General features: G+C 37.5%; 1 protein-coding gene across 1 annotated transcript in view; it reads left to right on the top strand.

Moving 5' to 3' along the window:
* Positions 1-16,963, top strand: part of VAMP7 (vesicle associated membrane protein 7) — a 60,773-nt gene that overhangs the window by 4,887 nt on the left and 38,923 nt on the right. Inside the window, exons 2-5 of the mRNA XM_035010434.1 lie at positions 4,926-5,080; positions 10,689-10,746; positions 12,761-12,898; positions 15,243-15,333. Coding sequence (XP_034866325.1) covers positions 4,935-5,080; positions 10,689-10,746; positions 12,761-12,898; positions 15,243-15,333 — 433 coding nt within the window. The 5' untranslated portion in view covers positions 4,926-4,934. The remainder of the gene's footprint in view (positions 1-4,925; positions 5,081-10,688; positions 10,747-12,760; positions 12,899-15,242; positions 15,334-16,963) is intronic.

The raw sequence follows: 16,963 nt of genomic DNA, 5'->3' as shown, positions 1-16,963 counted from the left end.
TAGTGTCTCTAGTCATTCTTCAAATGATAGAATGTCCAGGTCTCTGTCCAGGTCTCTTACCCATCCAGTCTTGAAATACTGTACCCAGACTTGAACTCAGTATTCCACATATATTCTAACCAGCAGAGAGTATAATGGTAATAGTAGTTAAAAAGATCAAGACACCCTGTTTTTAAATGTAATTTAGGATTATGTAAGCATTTTAAGCAATTACCTAATGTCAGTTCATAATGAACTTATGGTCCACTAAGACGCTAGATTTTTTTTTTTTTTTTTTTTTTTTTTTTTTGTATTGTTGCCAGTTCAGTTTTCTTCTTGAAGCTACTAAGGGATTGAAGCTGCTACTTTTTCATTTGTTTCAGGGACCATGTAATTTCTCATCTCGGTTTCTCTTTGTGTTATTGTTCCACTCTACTGCGTATCTGTTGACTAACCAATAACTTCCTTCTTTATAAAATTTCAGTGGCTCTTTATAGTCTTCTGCTGTGCATCAGTAAACACAGGTAGGAGCTGACATTTGTTCCTTCTTGAAGCTTGCTTTCCCTTTGGCTTCCAGGCCACCACACACTTCTGGCTTTCCTCTCATTTCTCAGTCTTCTTTGTGGGTCTCTTTTCATCTACCTTTCCCTCAACTATTTGTTGTGCCTTGGGTTTTGTCTTTGGCTTTCTCTTAACTTTGGTTGTGCCCTGATTTTTTTTTTTTCTATATGCAATATGTCTTCAACAAATAGATGATGTTTAAAATGACAGGTGTAGATGAGCTCTTCTTGGGATGAGAGAGCATAGAACCAAGACCCATGGAAAGTCAACATTTGGAAGTCAGCTAGAGGAGGAGGGCTCATCAAGAAAACAAGAAGCAGCCAGATATGTGGGAGTGTTTCAAGAAGGAGGGTTAGTCAACGATGTCGACTCTTCCTAAGAGGTCAGGTAAGTGAGAATAGAGAAGTGTCCACTGAATTTTGTAGCATAGAGGCTGTTGATGATCTTAGCAAGCATGGTTTTGTGGACCGTTGAGGGCAAAACCCAGTAAGTTGAAGAGTTAAAAAGAAGTAGAGGGGCGCCTGGGTGGCTCAGTCATTAAGCGTCTGCCTTCGGCTCAGGTCATGATCCCAGGGTCCTGGGATCGAGCCCTGCATCAGGCTGCCTGCTCTGCGGGAAGCCTACTTCTCCCTCTCCCACTCCCCCTGCTTGTGTTCCCTCTCTCGCTGTCTCTCTCTCTGTCAAATAAATAAAAATTTAAAAAAGAAAGTATGAGGGCAGAATAAATTATTTAAAAAAAAAAAAGAAGTAGAGAAGCAGAGATGGTGTATAGATTATGATATTAAGAAATGGAGCAGTACCTGGAGCATGTTATAGGGTCAGCTGAGGCTTTTAAGATTGAGAGATATGATGTATGAGAAAGTGATTTGGAAATTGTAACTTACTACGTATGTATAAAGAGAAATCCAGAAAGAAGATGGCTAAGGACACAACCCTGAGGAATACCCTCATTTAGAGAGTGAAGAAGAGACCCTGAGAGGTGTTCAGCTCAGGACACAGATGAGCGCTTCTGCTCTATGTGTGGTTTTTCAGTGCTGGGATTCCAAGAAGGAATCTCTGGATTCCCCGACTTCAAGCACTTTATGGTCTGTTGCTGTGTTTCACAAAATATGGTTAAGTGAATGACCTGCATCTAGATAGGCTTGTCTTAAGTATGTTATTCCAGGGTCTTACCTCAAGCCTACTGAATCAGAATTTTAGGTGATGATGCCAAGAATTTGAGTTTTTAACAGTGACTGTCACTCTTCCACCCAAGATAACTCATTCACCTACAGTTTAAGAACCACTGGCCTGTTGGATGAAACTGAACATGTTAACAAATAATAGTAAGTTGAAGAGTTAGTAGAAGAATAGGAAGGTACTTGGACATCTCTTTTTATAAATTTATTCCATTAGATAAAAGAAATGGGGCTGTTAGGTGAAAAAAATTGTACAAATTCATTAACATGAGAAAAAGAGACTTAAACTCGTGTTGTATTTTTTTAAGAAATGTTTTGTTTATGAAGGATCTTAACATAATTTAGAGAACCATTCCTCTTGTGGAAGGTTTGGGTTCTTTTCAATTTGTTTCTATTATGGATAATGCCTTTATAGTAGAGGCAGTATGTACTATAGGGATAGAATTACAGGTTCTAGAACCATACTGCCTGGGTTTGAATCCCAACTCTTATTATTTACTAGCTCTGTAATTTTGGGCAAACTTTGTAAGTCATCTATGCTGCAGTTTGCTCATTTTAGTATAAGTATCATAATAGTGTATAATTTAATTGATGTAAGTATTGAGTGAGTTAATAGTTGTAAAGAGCTTAAAATGGTGCCTGGTACACAGTAAGCACTTAATAAATATGGGCTATTAATACTGTTAATATGTATCTTTCTGAATCTAGAGTCAAATTTCTGTTGAACTATTAGGATAAATTTTCAGGATGGGATTATTGCATATGTGGAATTAAGAAACAAAACAAAAAGACAAACAAAAAACAGACTCTTAAATACAGGGAACAAACTGGTGGTTGACAGAGGGGAGGTGGAGGGGATGGGTGAAATAGATAAAGGAGATTAAGAGTACACTTATGGTGATGAGCACTGAGTAATGCGTAGAATTGTTGAATCATTATATTGTGTACCTGAAACTCATATAGCACTGTATGTTAATTATGCTTCAATAAAAAAAGGATGAACCACCTCTTATGTCCCTTTACTATTTATGGTAATTGCTTTTCAAATGGTGATATCCAATTATGCTGTATAATTTGTAAATGCACCCTATCTATCAGTGTGTATGTGACATATACATTACAGTGTATACACACACGTGTGTACATATTTGGTGTGTCTCTATATATGTATGCATATCAACATGTTTTAGGGTTGTAAGCTTGTACAAGACTGTGACCTTTGTGTTAAGCCTGTTATTAAGTGTCTTACATTAATATTATAGCCCCTTGGTCAATACTGTTTCCAGGTCCACAAACAAATGGAAGGATATTCTGTGCTCATGGATTGGAAGAACTAGTATTTTTGAAATGTCCATACTACCCAAAGCAATTTTCAGATTCAGTGCAATCCGTATCAAAATACCAATAGCATTTTTCACAGAACTAGAACAAATAATCCTAACATTTATATGGAACCACAAAAGACCCTGAATAGCCAAAGCAATCCTGAGAAATAAGAACAAAGCTGAAGGTATCACAGTCCCAGATTTCAAGATATATTAGAAAGCTATAGGAAGCAAAACAGTATGGTGCTGGCATAAAAACAGACACGTAGATCATTGGAACAGAATAGAGAGCCCAGAAATAAACCCACAATTATATGGTCCATTAATCTTCAACAAAAGAGGCAAGAATATACAACAGGGAATAGACGGTCTCTTCAACAAATGATGTTGGGAAAACTGGACCATGGTCTTACACCATACACAAACTCAAAATGGGTTAAATACCTAAATGTGGAACACAAAACCATAAAACTCCTAGAAGAAAAGTAGGCAGTAATTTCCTTGACATAGGCCTTAGCAACATTTTTCTAGATATGTCTCCTGAGGCAAGGGAAACAAAAGCAAAAATAAACTATTGGGAATACATCAAAATTAAAAGCTTTTGCACAGCAAAGGAAACCACCAACAAAACTAAAAGGCAACCTATTGAATGGGAAAAGATATTTGCAAATGATATGTTCATAAGCGATTAGTATCTAGAATATATAAAGAACTTAACACCAAAACCCCCCGATAATCACTTAAAAAAGTGGGCACAGGACCCAAATAGACATTTTTCCAAAGAGGGTATACAGATGGCCAACAGACACATGAAAAGAGGCTCACCATCATTAATTAACCATCAGGGAAATGCAAATCAAAACTACAATGAGATATTGCCTCACACTTGTCAGAATGGCTAGTATCAAAAAGACAAGAAATAAGTATTGGCAGGGCTGTGTAAAAAAGGGAACCCTTGTGCACTGGTGGTGGGAATGTAAATTGGTGCAACCACTGTGGAAAGCAGTATGGAGGTTCCTCAAAAAATTGAAGATAGAAATACCATATGATTCAGTAATTCCACTACTGGGTATTTACTCAAAGAACTAAAAAACACTAATTTGAAAGGATATATGTACCCCTATGTTTATTGCAGCATTATTTACAATAACTAAGATATAGAGGTGACCCAAGTGTCCATTGATAGATGAATAGATAAGATATACACCATATATACATGCACCATATTTTCTTTATCCATATATCCATATCCATCTTCTTTATCCATATATACACATATATATATATGGATATATACACACACCATGGAATATTATTACTCAGCCATGAAAAAGAATGAGCCTCTTGCCATTTGCAACAACATGGATGGACTTAGAAGGTATTATGGTAAGTGAGAAAGAGACAAATACTGTATAATTTCACTTATATGTGGAATCTAAAAAAACAAATACATTAAAAAAACCAAAAAGCAGAATCAGACTTATAAATACAGAGAACAAACTGATGGTTGACAGAGGGAAGGGGGATGGGCAAAAAGGGGTGAAGGGGAGTGGGAGATACAGGCATCCATTCATGGAATGAATAAGTCATGGGAATAAAAGGTACACCATAGGGGATAAAGTCAAAGTGTTGTAATAGTTTCGCATGGTGACAGATGGTAGCTACACCTGTGGTAAGCATAGCATAAACTGTAGACTTGTCAGATCACTGTATTGTATACCTGAAACTAATGTAACGTGTGTCAAATATACTTCAATTAAAAAATAAATGAATATTGAAAAAAATACTCTCTTCAGGTAGACGTTGGTAAATGATAGTTTTCTTTTGAAAGATCATGTCAAAGAAATATCCTAATTTTTTGTGTCTTTTTTCCTTTTGATAGATTGAAGCCATGGCCATTCTTTTTGCAGTTGTTGCCAGGGGAACGACTATCCTTGCCAAACATGCTTGGTGTGGAGGAAACTTCCTGGAGGTGACAGAGCAGATTCTGGCTAAGATACCTTCTGAAAATAACAAACTAACGTACTCACATGGCAAGTGAGTTCTGCTCTGCATGGGAAGAGGGTGAAAGAAGTGAACTGTATTATAATCAGAACAACAGAAAACAGGGTTCTTGGTAGATAATTTAAATAAGCTGACAGAACAGTAATCTTTACCAGCTTAGATAATGGTCTGGTTCTATTCATTATAAATTTGAATTTAAATTATTTTTATCATCAAAGTGATATTAATATTTTAAAGATATGGTAATGTTACTTATAAAAAATGACTTTGCTATAGAGCTCTAGGATATGTGCAACATGATACAGATAAAAGATATAATATTCCTTTGTTCATTCAGTAAATATTTACTGAGCACTTGACTATTGCTAGGCACTGTGCTTGGTGCTGGGGATGCAACAAGAAATTACACAGTATTTGCCCTCATAGAGGTTACAGTTTAATGGAGGAGACAGTCAAATCCATAGATAACTATAGTAGATGGTGGAAGGTAGTGGATAGGAGGATGGCATTCTAGCTAGAAGGAATAGCTGGTAGAGAAGTATGGAGTTATAAGTTCATAGCACATGTTTAGGGAACTGCAGGTGGTATTCTGTGACTGGTACCCAGCATGGTGAAAATAAAGCTAGAGAGATAGGTAAAAGAGAAATCATATAGGGTCTCATAGGCCATATTAAGAGATTGATTTTACCCTGTGGACAGTGGGAAGGCACTGAAGGTTTTCAGCTGGGGTGTGACATGGTCAGCTTTTGCTTTAGAAAGATCGCTCTGGTGGCTGATTGGAGAATGGATTAGGAGGGCATAGGTGGGAAATCTTAGTAATCAGATAAAAAGTACCTCAACCTTCCTCATCAATACTTAAAAAACTTTTGTCATTTAACCCATCCTAATTTCCTTAGTTCCTATCTCAGAAGGAGGTCCTTACTACTTTCCAGAGCTAGCTCTTTGTATAATTTAGGACCTACTCTAGTCTAAACTACTGTAAGAGAGATACCCAAACTACAGTGTTACTTAAATGAGATAGCCCAGAGATGAGTACTTCCAGGCTGGTGGGGTGGCTCTGTCATTTTCGGTTAGTGTCTTCAGTTAGCTCTGGCCAAGGCAGTTCCTTTAGTTCTTGTTAACATCCTGTGCTCAGTAATTTTAAGGGCAAAGCCCAGAAGTAGGGTGACATTTTATTGTTCAGAAGTTTTGGGTTATGTTTTATTTTTCTCTACATAGTTATGTAGCTAACCTAGCTGGAAGGGAGGCTAGATTTTGTCATTTATAGCTGTGCAGCTGTATGTTCAGGTAAAATTCTATTACATTAGAAGAAGTTATAGGATATTAGGAGACAACTTGCAATCTTCCATTCTACTCTTTTGGGCCACTCAGATATCTGGGTGTACTCTTCTTCCCAAAGAGCACATATCCTCTCTGCAGGAGATGGCTCCAAAAACTCATCTGGTCACTGTCTAGTTCAGAGAGTCTGGGTGACACACAGTCTTCTCCATCAGGCCCAGGGGTGGCTTTTGTGACTTACCATAAACTAGAGAAGTGACATGTTCTTCCTGCTCCCCCTGTCCCACACATTAGACAATGGTAGAAGTAGAACAACATCATCAACGTCGAAGTTACAAATTCACATTTAGAGAAGAGAAGGATGAGAAACACATAGAAGTCACTGCTTCCTCGCAGTGTTCCAGTAACTACTTCACAGCAATTTCAAAGATTCCCTATTCTGACCCTGGAGTGGTTAGTGGTTCTGGTTCATTGGAGGAACTCCCTTGTCTTTTCTCCCTGAATCCTGGTTTTGTTCTCCAGGAGGCTCTTCCTTGTCCATTATCACCTGGCCACACCAAAAATGTGTGTCATCTTTTGGAACTGTACAGGTTTTGTAGTCTGCTGCCTGCTGGTATGGTTTAGAGGTCCAGACGTTGTCTTAGGGGTCAAATGATCCCAGCTTCTTGTGAGTATGGCTTTATAGTGTTTTCAAAAACTTATTAGACTTACGGTCTCTGTGTTCCTATTCAGTTCCCAGGAAAATGCCCAGGGAAAGCACATTCAGTCCTTTTAGAGGCAAGACTGGGAAGTGGGGATATACCTTCCACTCACATTTTATCAGCCAAAATTAGTCACGTAGCCGTATCTAGCTACAAGGGAAGCTAGAGTATGTAATCCAGTAAAAATGTGGTTATAGTACAAGAAGGCAACATTGTCCATCTGTTGTGCCTCTCCACTTGTATCCTGATCCAGTCCTGCCCAGTATCCTCTGGAGTGAGGTTCCAGCACTCAGTTTTTCCTTTTAACATTCTGCCTTTGTTTCTTTCCTATAATCATATTCCATCATCTTGATTAAAAATATCCATTATTGTACACTGAAAGAAAAAGTCCATGTTACTGTAAGACAACCATTTCCCCCTGAAATTTGATCTTCCTCTTGCTGTTTCTCTCTTCTTTAACAACATCACCAGCCATTCAGTTGGCTAAGCCTAACACTGAAGAATCATATTTGACTTTCTCACCAAATCCTTGCCATTCTCCTACAAGAGATTTTTCAATCCATTGCCTATCCTCTATCCCCACTTGTCAAAGTGTTTAGTTTAGGCCTTTATTGGTTTTCATTTTTAATAACCTCCTCATAACTTGTTTTTCAGCTTCTAGTTGTTCCTTCCTTAAATTTGTATTTCATGCTCCTATGATTACACTTTCTTGCTTAAAACCCATTACTTAAAAAATAAATAAAACCCATTACTTTGGGGCGCCTGGGTGGCTCAGTCATTAAGTCTCTGCCTTCGGCTCACGTCATGGTCCCAGGGTCCTGGGATCGAGCCCTGTATCTGGCTCCCTGCTCAACGGGAAGCCTGCTTCTCCTTCTCCCACTCCCCCTGCTTGTGTTCCCTCTCTGCTGTCTCTCTCTGTCAAATAAATAAATAAAAATCTTTAAAAAAAAAAAAAGTAAAACCCATTACTTTTAGAGTAAAGCCCAAACTCTACCTTCATAAGTTTGTCCATTCCTGACCTTTCTGCCCTTATCTCTATAGGAGTCCTTGCCGTTCTCTGACCTAGCTGTGTTATTTCAAGCTTCGTTACATCTTTTTTTCATGTTTTGAACTTTCTCTCCCCTCCCAGCCCAGTGGTAAACTTTTGCTCATTTTATAGGTCCCAAATGAGATACTTTCTTCATCATTATTTAATCCTTCTAAAAGGGCAATTCTGATCACGTCCCTTTTATTCAGCAGTTACTCTGTGCACTCAGGGTGAAGTTTCTTGGTGACTTGGAAGACTCTTCAGTATCTGCCTTTGCTTCCTTCTCTAGCCTCATATCTCACTACTTTAGCCTTCGGTTTTGTTCTCCTGCCATACTTAGCTATTTGCATTTCAGTGCTGGGTTCTTTCTCTTTCTATTTGCAGTAGCTATTACCTTTTACTTGAATATGTTTTTCTTTTTAAAAATCTGACTTTGCCTTTCTGAGCTTAGATATTTTCTTTTCTAGAAACCCTGAACTCCAAGACCAGGCCAGGTGCCCCCTTTTTGCTTGTCTCCATAGTATCATTTGTTTATTCATACTGTAGCACTTAGCACACTGTAGTATAATTGCAATCTTTACTTTTTGTCTCTGTCATCTGACTGTAGGCTGCTTGGTGGCAGGGACCATACATTGTAACTTTTTGTGGTCTTCACACCAAGTTACTCCCTAGGGTACAAATTTTCTGGAGAAAATGATGACTTCCATTTTGGACACTGTGTTTAAGTTATCTATGCTATGTCCAGTTGGATGTGTCTAGTAGACAGTAGTGTATGTAGGCCTGGAGCTCAGGAAGTAAATCAGATCTAGGTTTGGGAATTATCATCATAATTGTGGTAGCTGAAAACAACAGCAAGACATGACAGTGGATGCCACCGTCCAGGGACTGTGTGTGAGAAGAGCAGAGAGCTGAGGATGTTGGAAAACGTCAATAGAGAGGGAAAGAGACTGCCACATTAACCAAGCAAGCCTGGTGCTGGGAAATCTAGTGGAGAGAAAACACTTTTCAGAAGAAGGAAGTGGTCAATAGTATCATGTTTCAGAGAGGGCCACTGGATATGGCGACGTGGAAGTTATTGGTGGAATTGATGTGAACAGTTTTAGAGTAGTGGAGGAAGACATTTTGCCTGAGTTACCATACCTCCTTGTAATTCATATCAAGCCTTTATGTGAACATTAAAAGTATAATTCAACAGGTACTCTTATCTATCCACTTGCCCAAGGTAGAAATCTGGGAGGCAAAATTGAGTTACCCTCTGCTTCATTTCCAGTAGCCAGTTACCAAGTTCTGTTCTATGTCTCCTGCCTTTTCTTTTTCATTGCCCGTAGTACTTGAGTTTATTTCCCTCTTCATTTGCTTACCTGCTGTACTACAGTACTCTCCTATCTGGTTCTTCTTTTTTTTTTTTTTAAAGATTTTATTTATTTATTTGACAGAGAGAGACACAGTGAGAGAGGGAACACATGCAGGGGGAGTGGGAGAGGGAGAAGCAGGCTTCCCGTGGAGCAGGGAGCCTGATGTAGGGCTTGATCCCAGGACCCTGGGATCATGACCTTAGCCAAAGGCAGGCAGACGCTTAATGACTGAGCCACCCAGGCGCCTCTCTCTGGTCCTTCTTTCAGTGAGTTTTCCATGCTCTAGCCAAAACATCCTTTTGCATGACAAATCTTACTACACACTCTTCAGGCTAAAACCTTTTGATGCTTGTTCATTTTTCTTAGGATAGTGCATAGTGAGGTTTTAACATCTTACTTAACCTGGTATTTGCTTACTTCTCCAGCCTCATCTGTGCAGGTAATTTGTTTTTTCCTTCTATTTCACTTTCTAGTCATGTGAACTCATTTGACTGTACTAAAGCCATTATGTGCTTTTTTTTTTTTTTTTTTTTAAATCTCCAGGCCTTTATGCTTGTTGGTTTTTCACTCTGGAACCCTCTTTGTCTCCTCTTTACCTTGCCATCTTTTACTTATTCTTCAGGTCTTGACTCAGACATCACTTGCTCCAGGATGTCTTTCCCATTACCCTTTGCTAAACTCTGTTAGGTGTCTCCTTTATGTTGCCAGAGCACCATACTGCCTTTTACTCCTCATCCTGTTTTACCATGCCGCTCAGTAATTCCCTGCACTGTGATCTTTGTGAAGGCAGGGACTGATGGTTTTGCTTATTTGTATCCTCAGCACCCAACCCAGTAACTGGCTCAAAGTAGATGTCAAACAGTTGTTAATGTTGAGCATTTGGTACAAAAAGTGATTGCTCTGAGATTTTAAAAGAAGGCAAGGAAGATGTATGGCTCATTGGAGGTTAATCTTAATTATGTGTCCCTCCTAAGATGTCATCTCTTGTTGAGGCCCTAAGAGTCCAATTATGCTTTTACAGCTACCATTTTAATGGGTAATGTGCATACCGTTGTGCTACATAGTTAGGGTAGAGACTTTATTTTAATGTTTTATTTATTCTTATCAGTTTGACTTGAGAGAAACAGGTGTATAGGGGAGGGGGAGAGGGAGAATAGATAGTATCTGTAAATGATATGGTCACATTGGTGGTACTAAATTTGCTTATACATAGATAGAAGATGGAAGTGAAAGCGATATTGCTCATAACCACAATAAATTTTATATCTTTTATTCTACAGTTATTTGTTTCATTACATCTGCCAAGATAGGATTGTATATCTTTGTATCACTGATGATGTAAGTAACTTGAAGACATGTTGCTATTTAACTATGTGTACTGTTAATAAAGTCAGTTCTTAATTATCTGTATCTTTAGTAGGTAAAGGTGATGTGATTATAACTGTCCATAGCTGGAAATTTTTTCTATACTTTGCATTTGTCATATGGAGCAGCAAATGACAAGAAGAGTTGATGTCTGGATATATGCAAATCAGCTCAGTTTTGGTAGAGTTTTAGCTTAACTAACCTCTTGCAACTTCTGCATTTCTCCCATTGTGTAGTGAGAATTGGTCTTCATCATCATGACCCTTTGATATCAAATCCTCAAAATTTATTTATCTGAAATATTAAATAGGTTATTTTATTCAATACTGAATTTTTTTATTTGAATCCAATTAGCCAACATATAGTACATCATTAGTTTTAGATATAATGTTCAATGATTCATTAGTTGCGTATAACACCCAGTGCTCATGTGAATAGTGAATTTTTTAATGTATAATGACCTTTGGAAAACAAAATCACAATACGTCATGATCCCCTTTGTAAACCTGTAGTTCACATTGGTAGGTGGTTTTTTGAGTATTTACAGGTTCTAGACCAAAATGCTCAGTAACTTAACAATGCCATCAAGGTCATTTCTCTCCTCTGTTATCTTTAGCGTCAGCTTCTTCCTAGTCCATTTCCCTATGGTTGCATGGAGCCACATGCTTTTTTATTTGTGTCCAGAGGAACTGTGTGTTCCCAAATCTCTTATTGTAAGAATGAGGAAAGTTCTCAGAAGCACACGCTCTTCTCCCCCTCTTTCAAAGTGAACTTCTTTTCATGTCTTATTGGCTAGGACTAGGTTACATACTTATTTCTAAATTGATCAATGACAAGAGGCGTGGAATTGGCATGATTGCCATAGGTCAGGGTTTTTAACCTTTATTGTGTCACAGACCCCTTTGACACTCATGGGCCCCTCCCAGGATGTTTTTAAATGTATGAAATACATGATTATAAACAAAACCAATTATAATGAAATACAGTATTCAGAGTATTTTAAAAATTGATATAGTAATATATATGATTTTTATGAATTCATTAAGTAACAATATCTAGTCATAGGTCTGATAACTAATAATAATTTTGAAGTGATGAGTATAAATGATATTTTGAGATATCTATAACTGATGGTATGTGAAAAAAAGATTTCTATTGGTGACAGTCACAGGTACTGTTTGGTACTATTCTGGTTTGTTACCTACAGTCAGATTTGAAACTTAAGTTAAAACTTAATGTGGTTTATTTTCTATCCAAGTGCATGGACCCCTTGAATTTGGACCACTGACGCCAGTGTAAGAACCCTTAGCTTAGACTAATCATCTTGGGTGACATGGAGATGAGTGTCAACTATAGTGATCATCACAGTGATTTTTATCCTTAGTTTCAGAGTGTTTTCTAAAATTATTTTAAAAGTTCAGCTATATCTGAAATGACTGATGTGAAAAGGCTTGGAATAGATAAGAAATATGACTAAATTTGGGTTCATCAGAGTTGAGTTTTCTATTTCTTGACTGGGACCAGACAAGAGTACATGACTTGATCTTTTCAAGTATACCATCACTATTAAAAAAAACTCAATTCAAAGTAGTGTTATTTTTGTGTGTGAAAGACTGTACTATTATTATGGATTTATTAAGCATCTTCTTGTGCTGGGCCTTCTAATAGATCCTGTGAAAGATATGGAGGAAGTAATACCCAATTCTTACTCTCAAGAAACTAACCTAGATACTGTTATCTTTAGTTGGCAGTAGTCAAATAAATATATTTGGATTGGACTCTCAGTTCTTTCTTTTATTAGTCGTTTGACCTTAAGCAAGTTACCTTTTAAGAGCCTTTGTTCTCTTATTGTAAAATGAGGTCAGTGCTAGTTCCTCCTCATGGAATCATTGCTTAGTAAATGTTAGCTGTTCTTATGGTTGTTGTTAATCATCCATATCATCTTTGTTTATTTTCTAATGTGGACTCTGTGTTGGTCTCTTTTCAGGATTTTGAACGTTCTCGAGCATTTAATTTTCTGAATGAGATAAAGAAGAGGTTCCAGACTACATATGGTTCGAGAGCACAGACAGCACTCCCATATGCCATGAATAGCGAGTTCTCAAGTGTCTTGGCTGCACAGTTGGTAAGGTCTTTTTCAGGATATAGTATTTTGATTCATATCTTCTTTATTACCTTCAGGCACTTTGAATATAGGGGACTCTGACCTGCAAATATATTTTTCTGATTGTGCTATTAAATGGCAACGTAATAAAACTTCCCAGATAGAAAAATTTTAAATAATCAGTGATACTCTCTATATAGTGTTCAAAGTATCTAGGAATGGGGAAAAACATTAAAGATCATCTACTTGAGCTACCCATCTAATGCATAAATCCACTCAGTATGCCAAATGGCCTCTTAACTTGTACATTAACCTTCTACCCTCCCATGAGGCAATTGTAATTTTTTTTTGAGTGAGAGAGGGTGCATGCCTGCCTGCGTGGCGGGGAAGGAAGGCGAGAGTGAGGGAGGGGCAGAGAGAGACTTTCAGGCAGGCTCCACACTCAGCATGGAGCCCAATGCAGGGCTCAATCTCACAACCCTGAGTTCATGACCTGAGCTGGAAATTAAGTCAGATGCCTAATGACTGAGCCGCCCAGGCACCCCAAGGCAACTGTAATTTTTGAACAGCTTAACTTAGTCATTTGAAAGTCTGCTCATCTATGTGAATACCAAACTGTCAGCTCAGTGAAGTTTTTCATACATATATACCTATGAAATAACACCCTTTTCAAAATACATCTCCATGACCCTAAAAGTTCCTGATGTCCCTTTGCAGTCAATCCCCTCCCCAACACTCTGCCCCAGGCAACCTCTGCTCTCTTTTCTGTCACTATGAATTAGTTTTGTCCTTTCTAGAATTTCCTATAAATGGAATTATGCATTACATACTCCTTTGTGTCCTGGATGCTCTGTGTAAGGCTTTTGATATTCATGTTGTGTAAATCAGTAGTTCCCTTTTTTTGCTGAGTAGTGTTGTGTGCATATACCACAATTTGTAATAAATTATCAAACTTTTTTCCTAAGTGGTTGTACCATTTATATTCCCACCAGCAGTTCTAGTGTTTCTACATTCTTGCCAATGCTTGTTATGGTCTATCTTTTTAATTTTAGTCATCCTAGTGGGTGTGTAGTGATATCTCATTGTGGTTTTAATTTGCATTTCCATGATGACTAATGATGTTGAGACCTTTAAAAATGCTTCCCTTTTAGCGGTGAAACTATCTGAGTGCAAAGACATATGTTCTATCTATGATTGTATCGTGAATGAGAAACAAAAGCATTATTGTGATTGAATACTTTACTTTTCACTTCTTTAAGTGTTCTTTTTAGTACTTTTTGAGTGTTACACTTCTAAATATGCATTCTTCGGGGGATGAAGTTCCTTTAAATAGTTATAAATCTTTATTCAGTCAGTTTGTTTGTTTCATACTTCCCACTAGAAAACATTCATACATGTGATACTGTGTAAAACATCACCAACCAAAAATATACCAATATATAGTCAAAGGTAACAGGTGAGCTGGCAGCAAAACTTTCAACTTAACCAGTTTGTCATTGGCTCTGTATCTATGTGTGACCCTCTGAACAAGTCTGTGCCAGGATTGTCATTTACAGATGGAGATAATAATAAGAGCATCTTCATCATGGAGTTTTTGGGTAGATTAAATAATGTCCTCTCTTTGAAGCATTTAGCACAGTGAAGTGACTAGAATATTGTATATTAAGGACTTCATGGATAGCTATGGATAATAATTTCAAAATACATACAATTATCAATGCTTAGATTTCTAGATCCTATAAGAAGCCAATGAAAATAGGATGCATACTCTGATCCCAACAGATAGAAGAATAGATGCTCAGAAGGTGGGCCAGCCTCTCCTCATCATACCCAAGAATTGGGGAACAATTTAGTGTGCTTTTCCCTGTCTTGTTTTCTCCATCTATGGTCTTCTTTTCTCCTTTCTTGTCTGAGCACAGATTATATAACCCTGTACTTCTGCCCTAAGAGTCTCAGGTATATATATTGATAAAATACATTTACCTTTATTTTATGCTGCCTATATTTTTCCCTAGGCCTAATAACAATTTTTTTTAAAGATTTTATTTATTTATTTGACAGAGAGAGATACAGTGAGAGAGGGAACACAAGCAGGGGGAGTGGGAGAGGGAGAAGCAGGCTTCCCGCTGAGCAGGGAGCCCGATGCAGGGCTCGATCCCAGGACCCTGGGATCATGACCTGAGCCGAAGGCAGACGCTTAATGACTGAGCCACCCAGGTGCTCCCTGGTAACAATTTTTAAATGAAATGGCATGTATCTTTTATATCAATACAGGCATAATTTAATAGCATTCCTCAGTGTCATTCCTTTTCTTTTTGTTTTCCTATTGTAAGGTCTGGATAAGTTAAATCTTGTTTTCTTATAGAAGCATCACTCTGAGAATAAGGGCATAGACAAAGTGGTGGAGACTCAAGCCCAAGTGGATGAACTGAAAGGAATCATGGTCAGAAACATAGGTATGTTTCATGGCATAGTCCACATGCATATGGGCAAAAATGGTAATTGATTACTTGATTGGGGTCAAATTATTCTAGAAAGGCTGAAATAGTACTTCCTGAATCTTACTTTTGGAAACTATCAGCTGAGATATGGATGTTGCCTACCTATGATACGGTCTCCTGTATGAATGTTTATTTCTTAGTACTTATGACTGTTCTTCATTCTAATTTGTTAGTTGGCTTAGCAAGAATAATTTGAGATTCTTGCAACAGTTCCGCAATTAAGAATAATTTAGTCAGTTTTGGCTGGAGATACCCAGATAGCTGATGTTATCAGTAGATACTTAAAGTTTAACTTTTTGACCTCCTCAGAAAGTTTGTAACACTTGATTGAGAGAAAGAAAGAATTGGTCCAAAAAAACTGTTGTACTTTTCAAAGAATGAACTATGATATAAATTCTGTCAGCCTATGTTTTGTCAAGCTATTTAAGCACACTAAAATAATCCAGAGAAATGCATCAAGTTTATTTTTTAATTGATTATGCAATTGTATTTAGATTTAGGATGATGCTAATTTTTTAAAATCATTGGTTCTCAAAATGTAGTCCCTGGGCCAGCAGCATCAGCATCCTTTGGGAACCTGTTAGAAATGCAAGTTTTCAGGACCCACCCCAGAGCTATCGAATCAGAAACTCTGTGAGTGGGACCCAGCAATCTGTGTTTTCACAAGCCCTCCAGAGGATTTGAATGCATATTCAAGTTTGAGAACCACTCTTTCTAAGGGGAATATCTCAGACAATAACTTGTATAAAATTGAATGAAAATGATATTGTTTTATAAGATATTTAATTGAGACATTGTCAAATTTCATAAATGTCAATTTACTTATAATCTTGGATTTACTATTTGAATTACTTGTACATTTATTGTTAGCACAGGTACAAGCTGTAAAGACATTTTAGAAAAAAAAATACTCTTGATCCCAGCATCCTAAAGACTCATTTCCATTTTTTCTTTTAAGGTTTTTATCCATATATATACGTATTATAATAATCGCACATATTCAGTTTTGTTGAGGCAGTACAATATAGTGACCAAGATTTAGAGTCATATGTGCCTGAGTTTGAGTCATGATTTCACTTCCAACCTGCTGTTAGCCCTTGGTCATCCTCAAACTTCTCTGAGCTTTGTTTCCTAATCTGCAAAAAGGAGATGGTAGAACCTAAGGTTACCAGGATAAAGGAGATAATGTATGTAAAGCATCTTGTACAGTGCCTAGCACATAGTAAGAGCTGAATTATCGTTAGCTATCATTAATCTACTTTATGCTCATACAGTATTTCATTGGGTTATATTATAGGTTAGAATCATGTCCTAATTTTGGACACTTCGGTTCTTTAGAGCAGTGTTACTCAGAGTACTGTTTTACAACCAGATAAAGAGCTTGCGCCAGCATGTAAGTCAGTGCTGTGCTTCCTTCATTGAGAACATCTTATTATGAATATGTCAGTTGTGTGCTTAGAGACTCAGTTGAAGCAATAATAAACACTCTTAGGTAGCACCGATTTAGAGGTTTGTGTTACAATAACAGTACTGCTCTAAATGGTTTTGTGCCTATTTTTCTTATTTTCTTGAAATTAAGTCCCAG

The sequence above is a fragment of the Mirounga leonina genome, unplaced genomic scaffold (genome assembly GCF_011800145.1).
Source record: "Mirounga leonina isolate KUSES-001 unplaced genomic scaffold, KU_Mleo_1.0 Mir_101799, whole genome shotgun sequence".
Taxonomy (NCBI): Eukaryota; Metazoa; Chordata; class Mammalia; order Carnivora; family Phocidae; genus Mirounga; species Mirounga leonina.
Note: the sequence above shows the minus strand (reverse complement) of the source record. Positions and strands in the feature narration are given on the sequence as shown.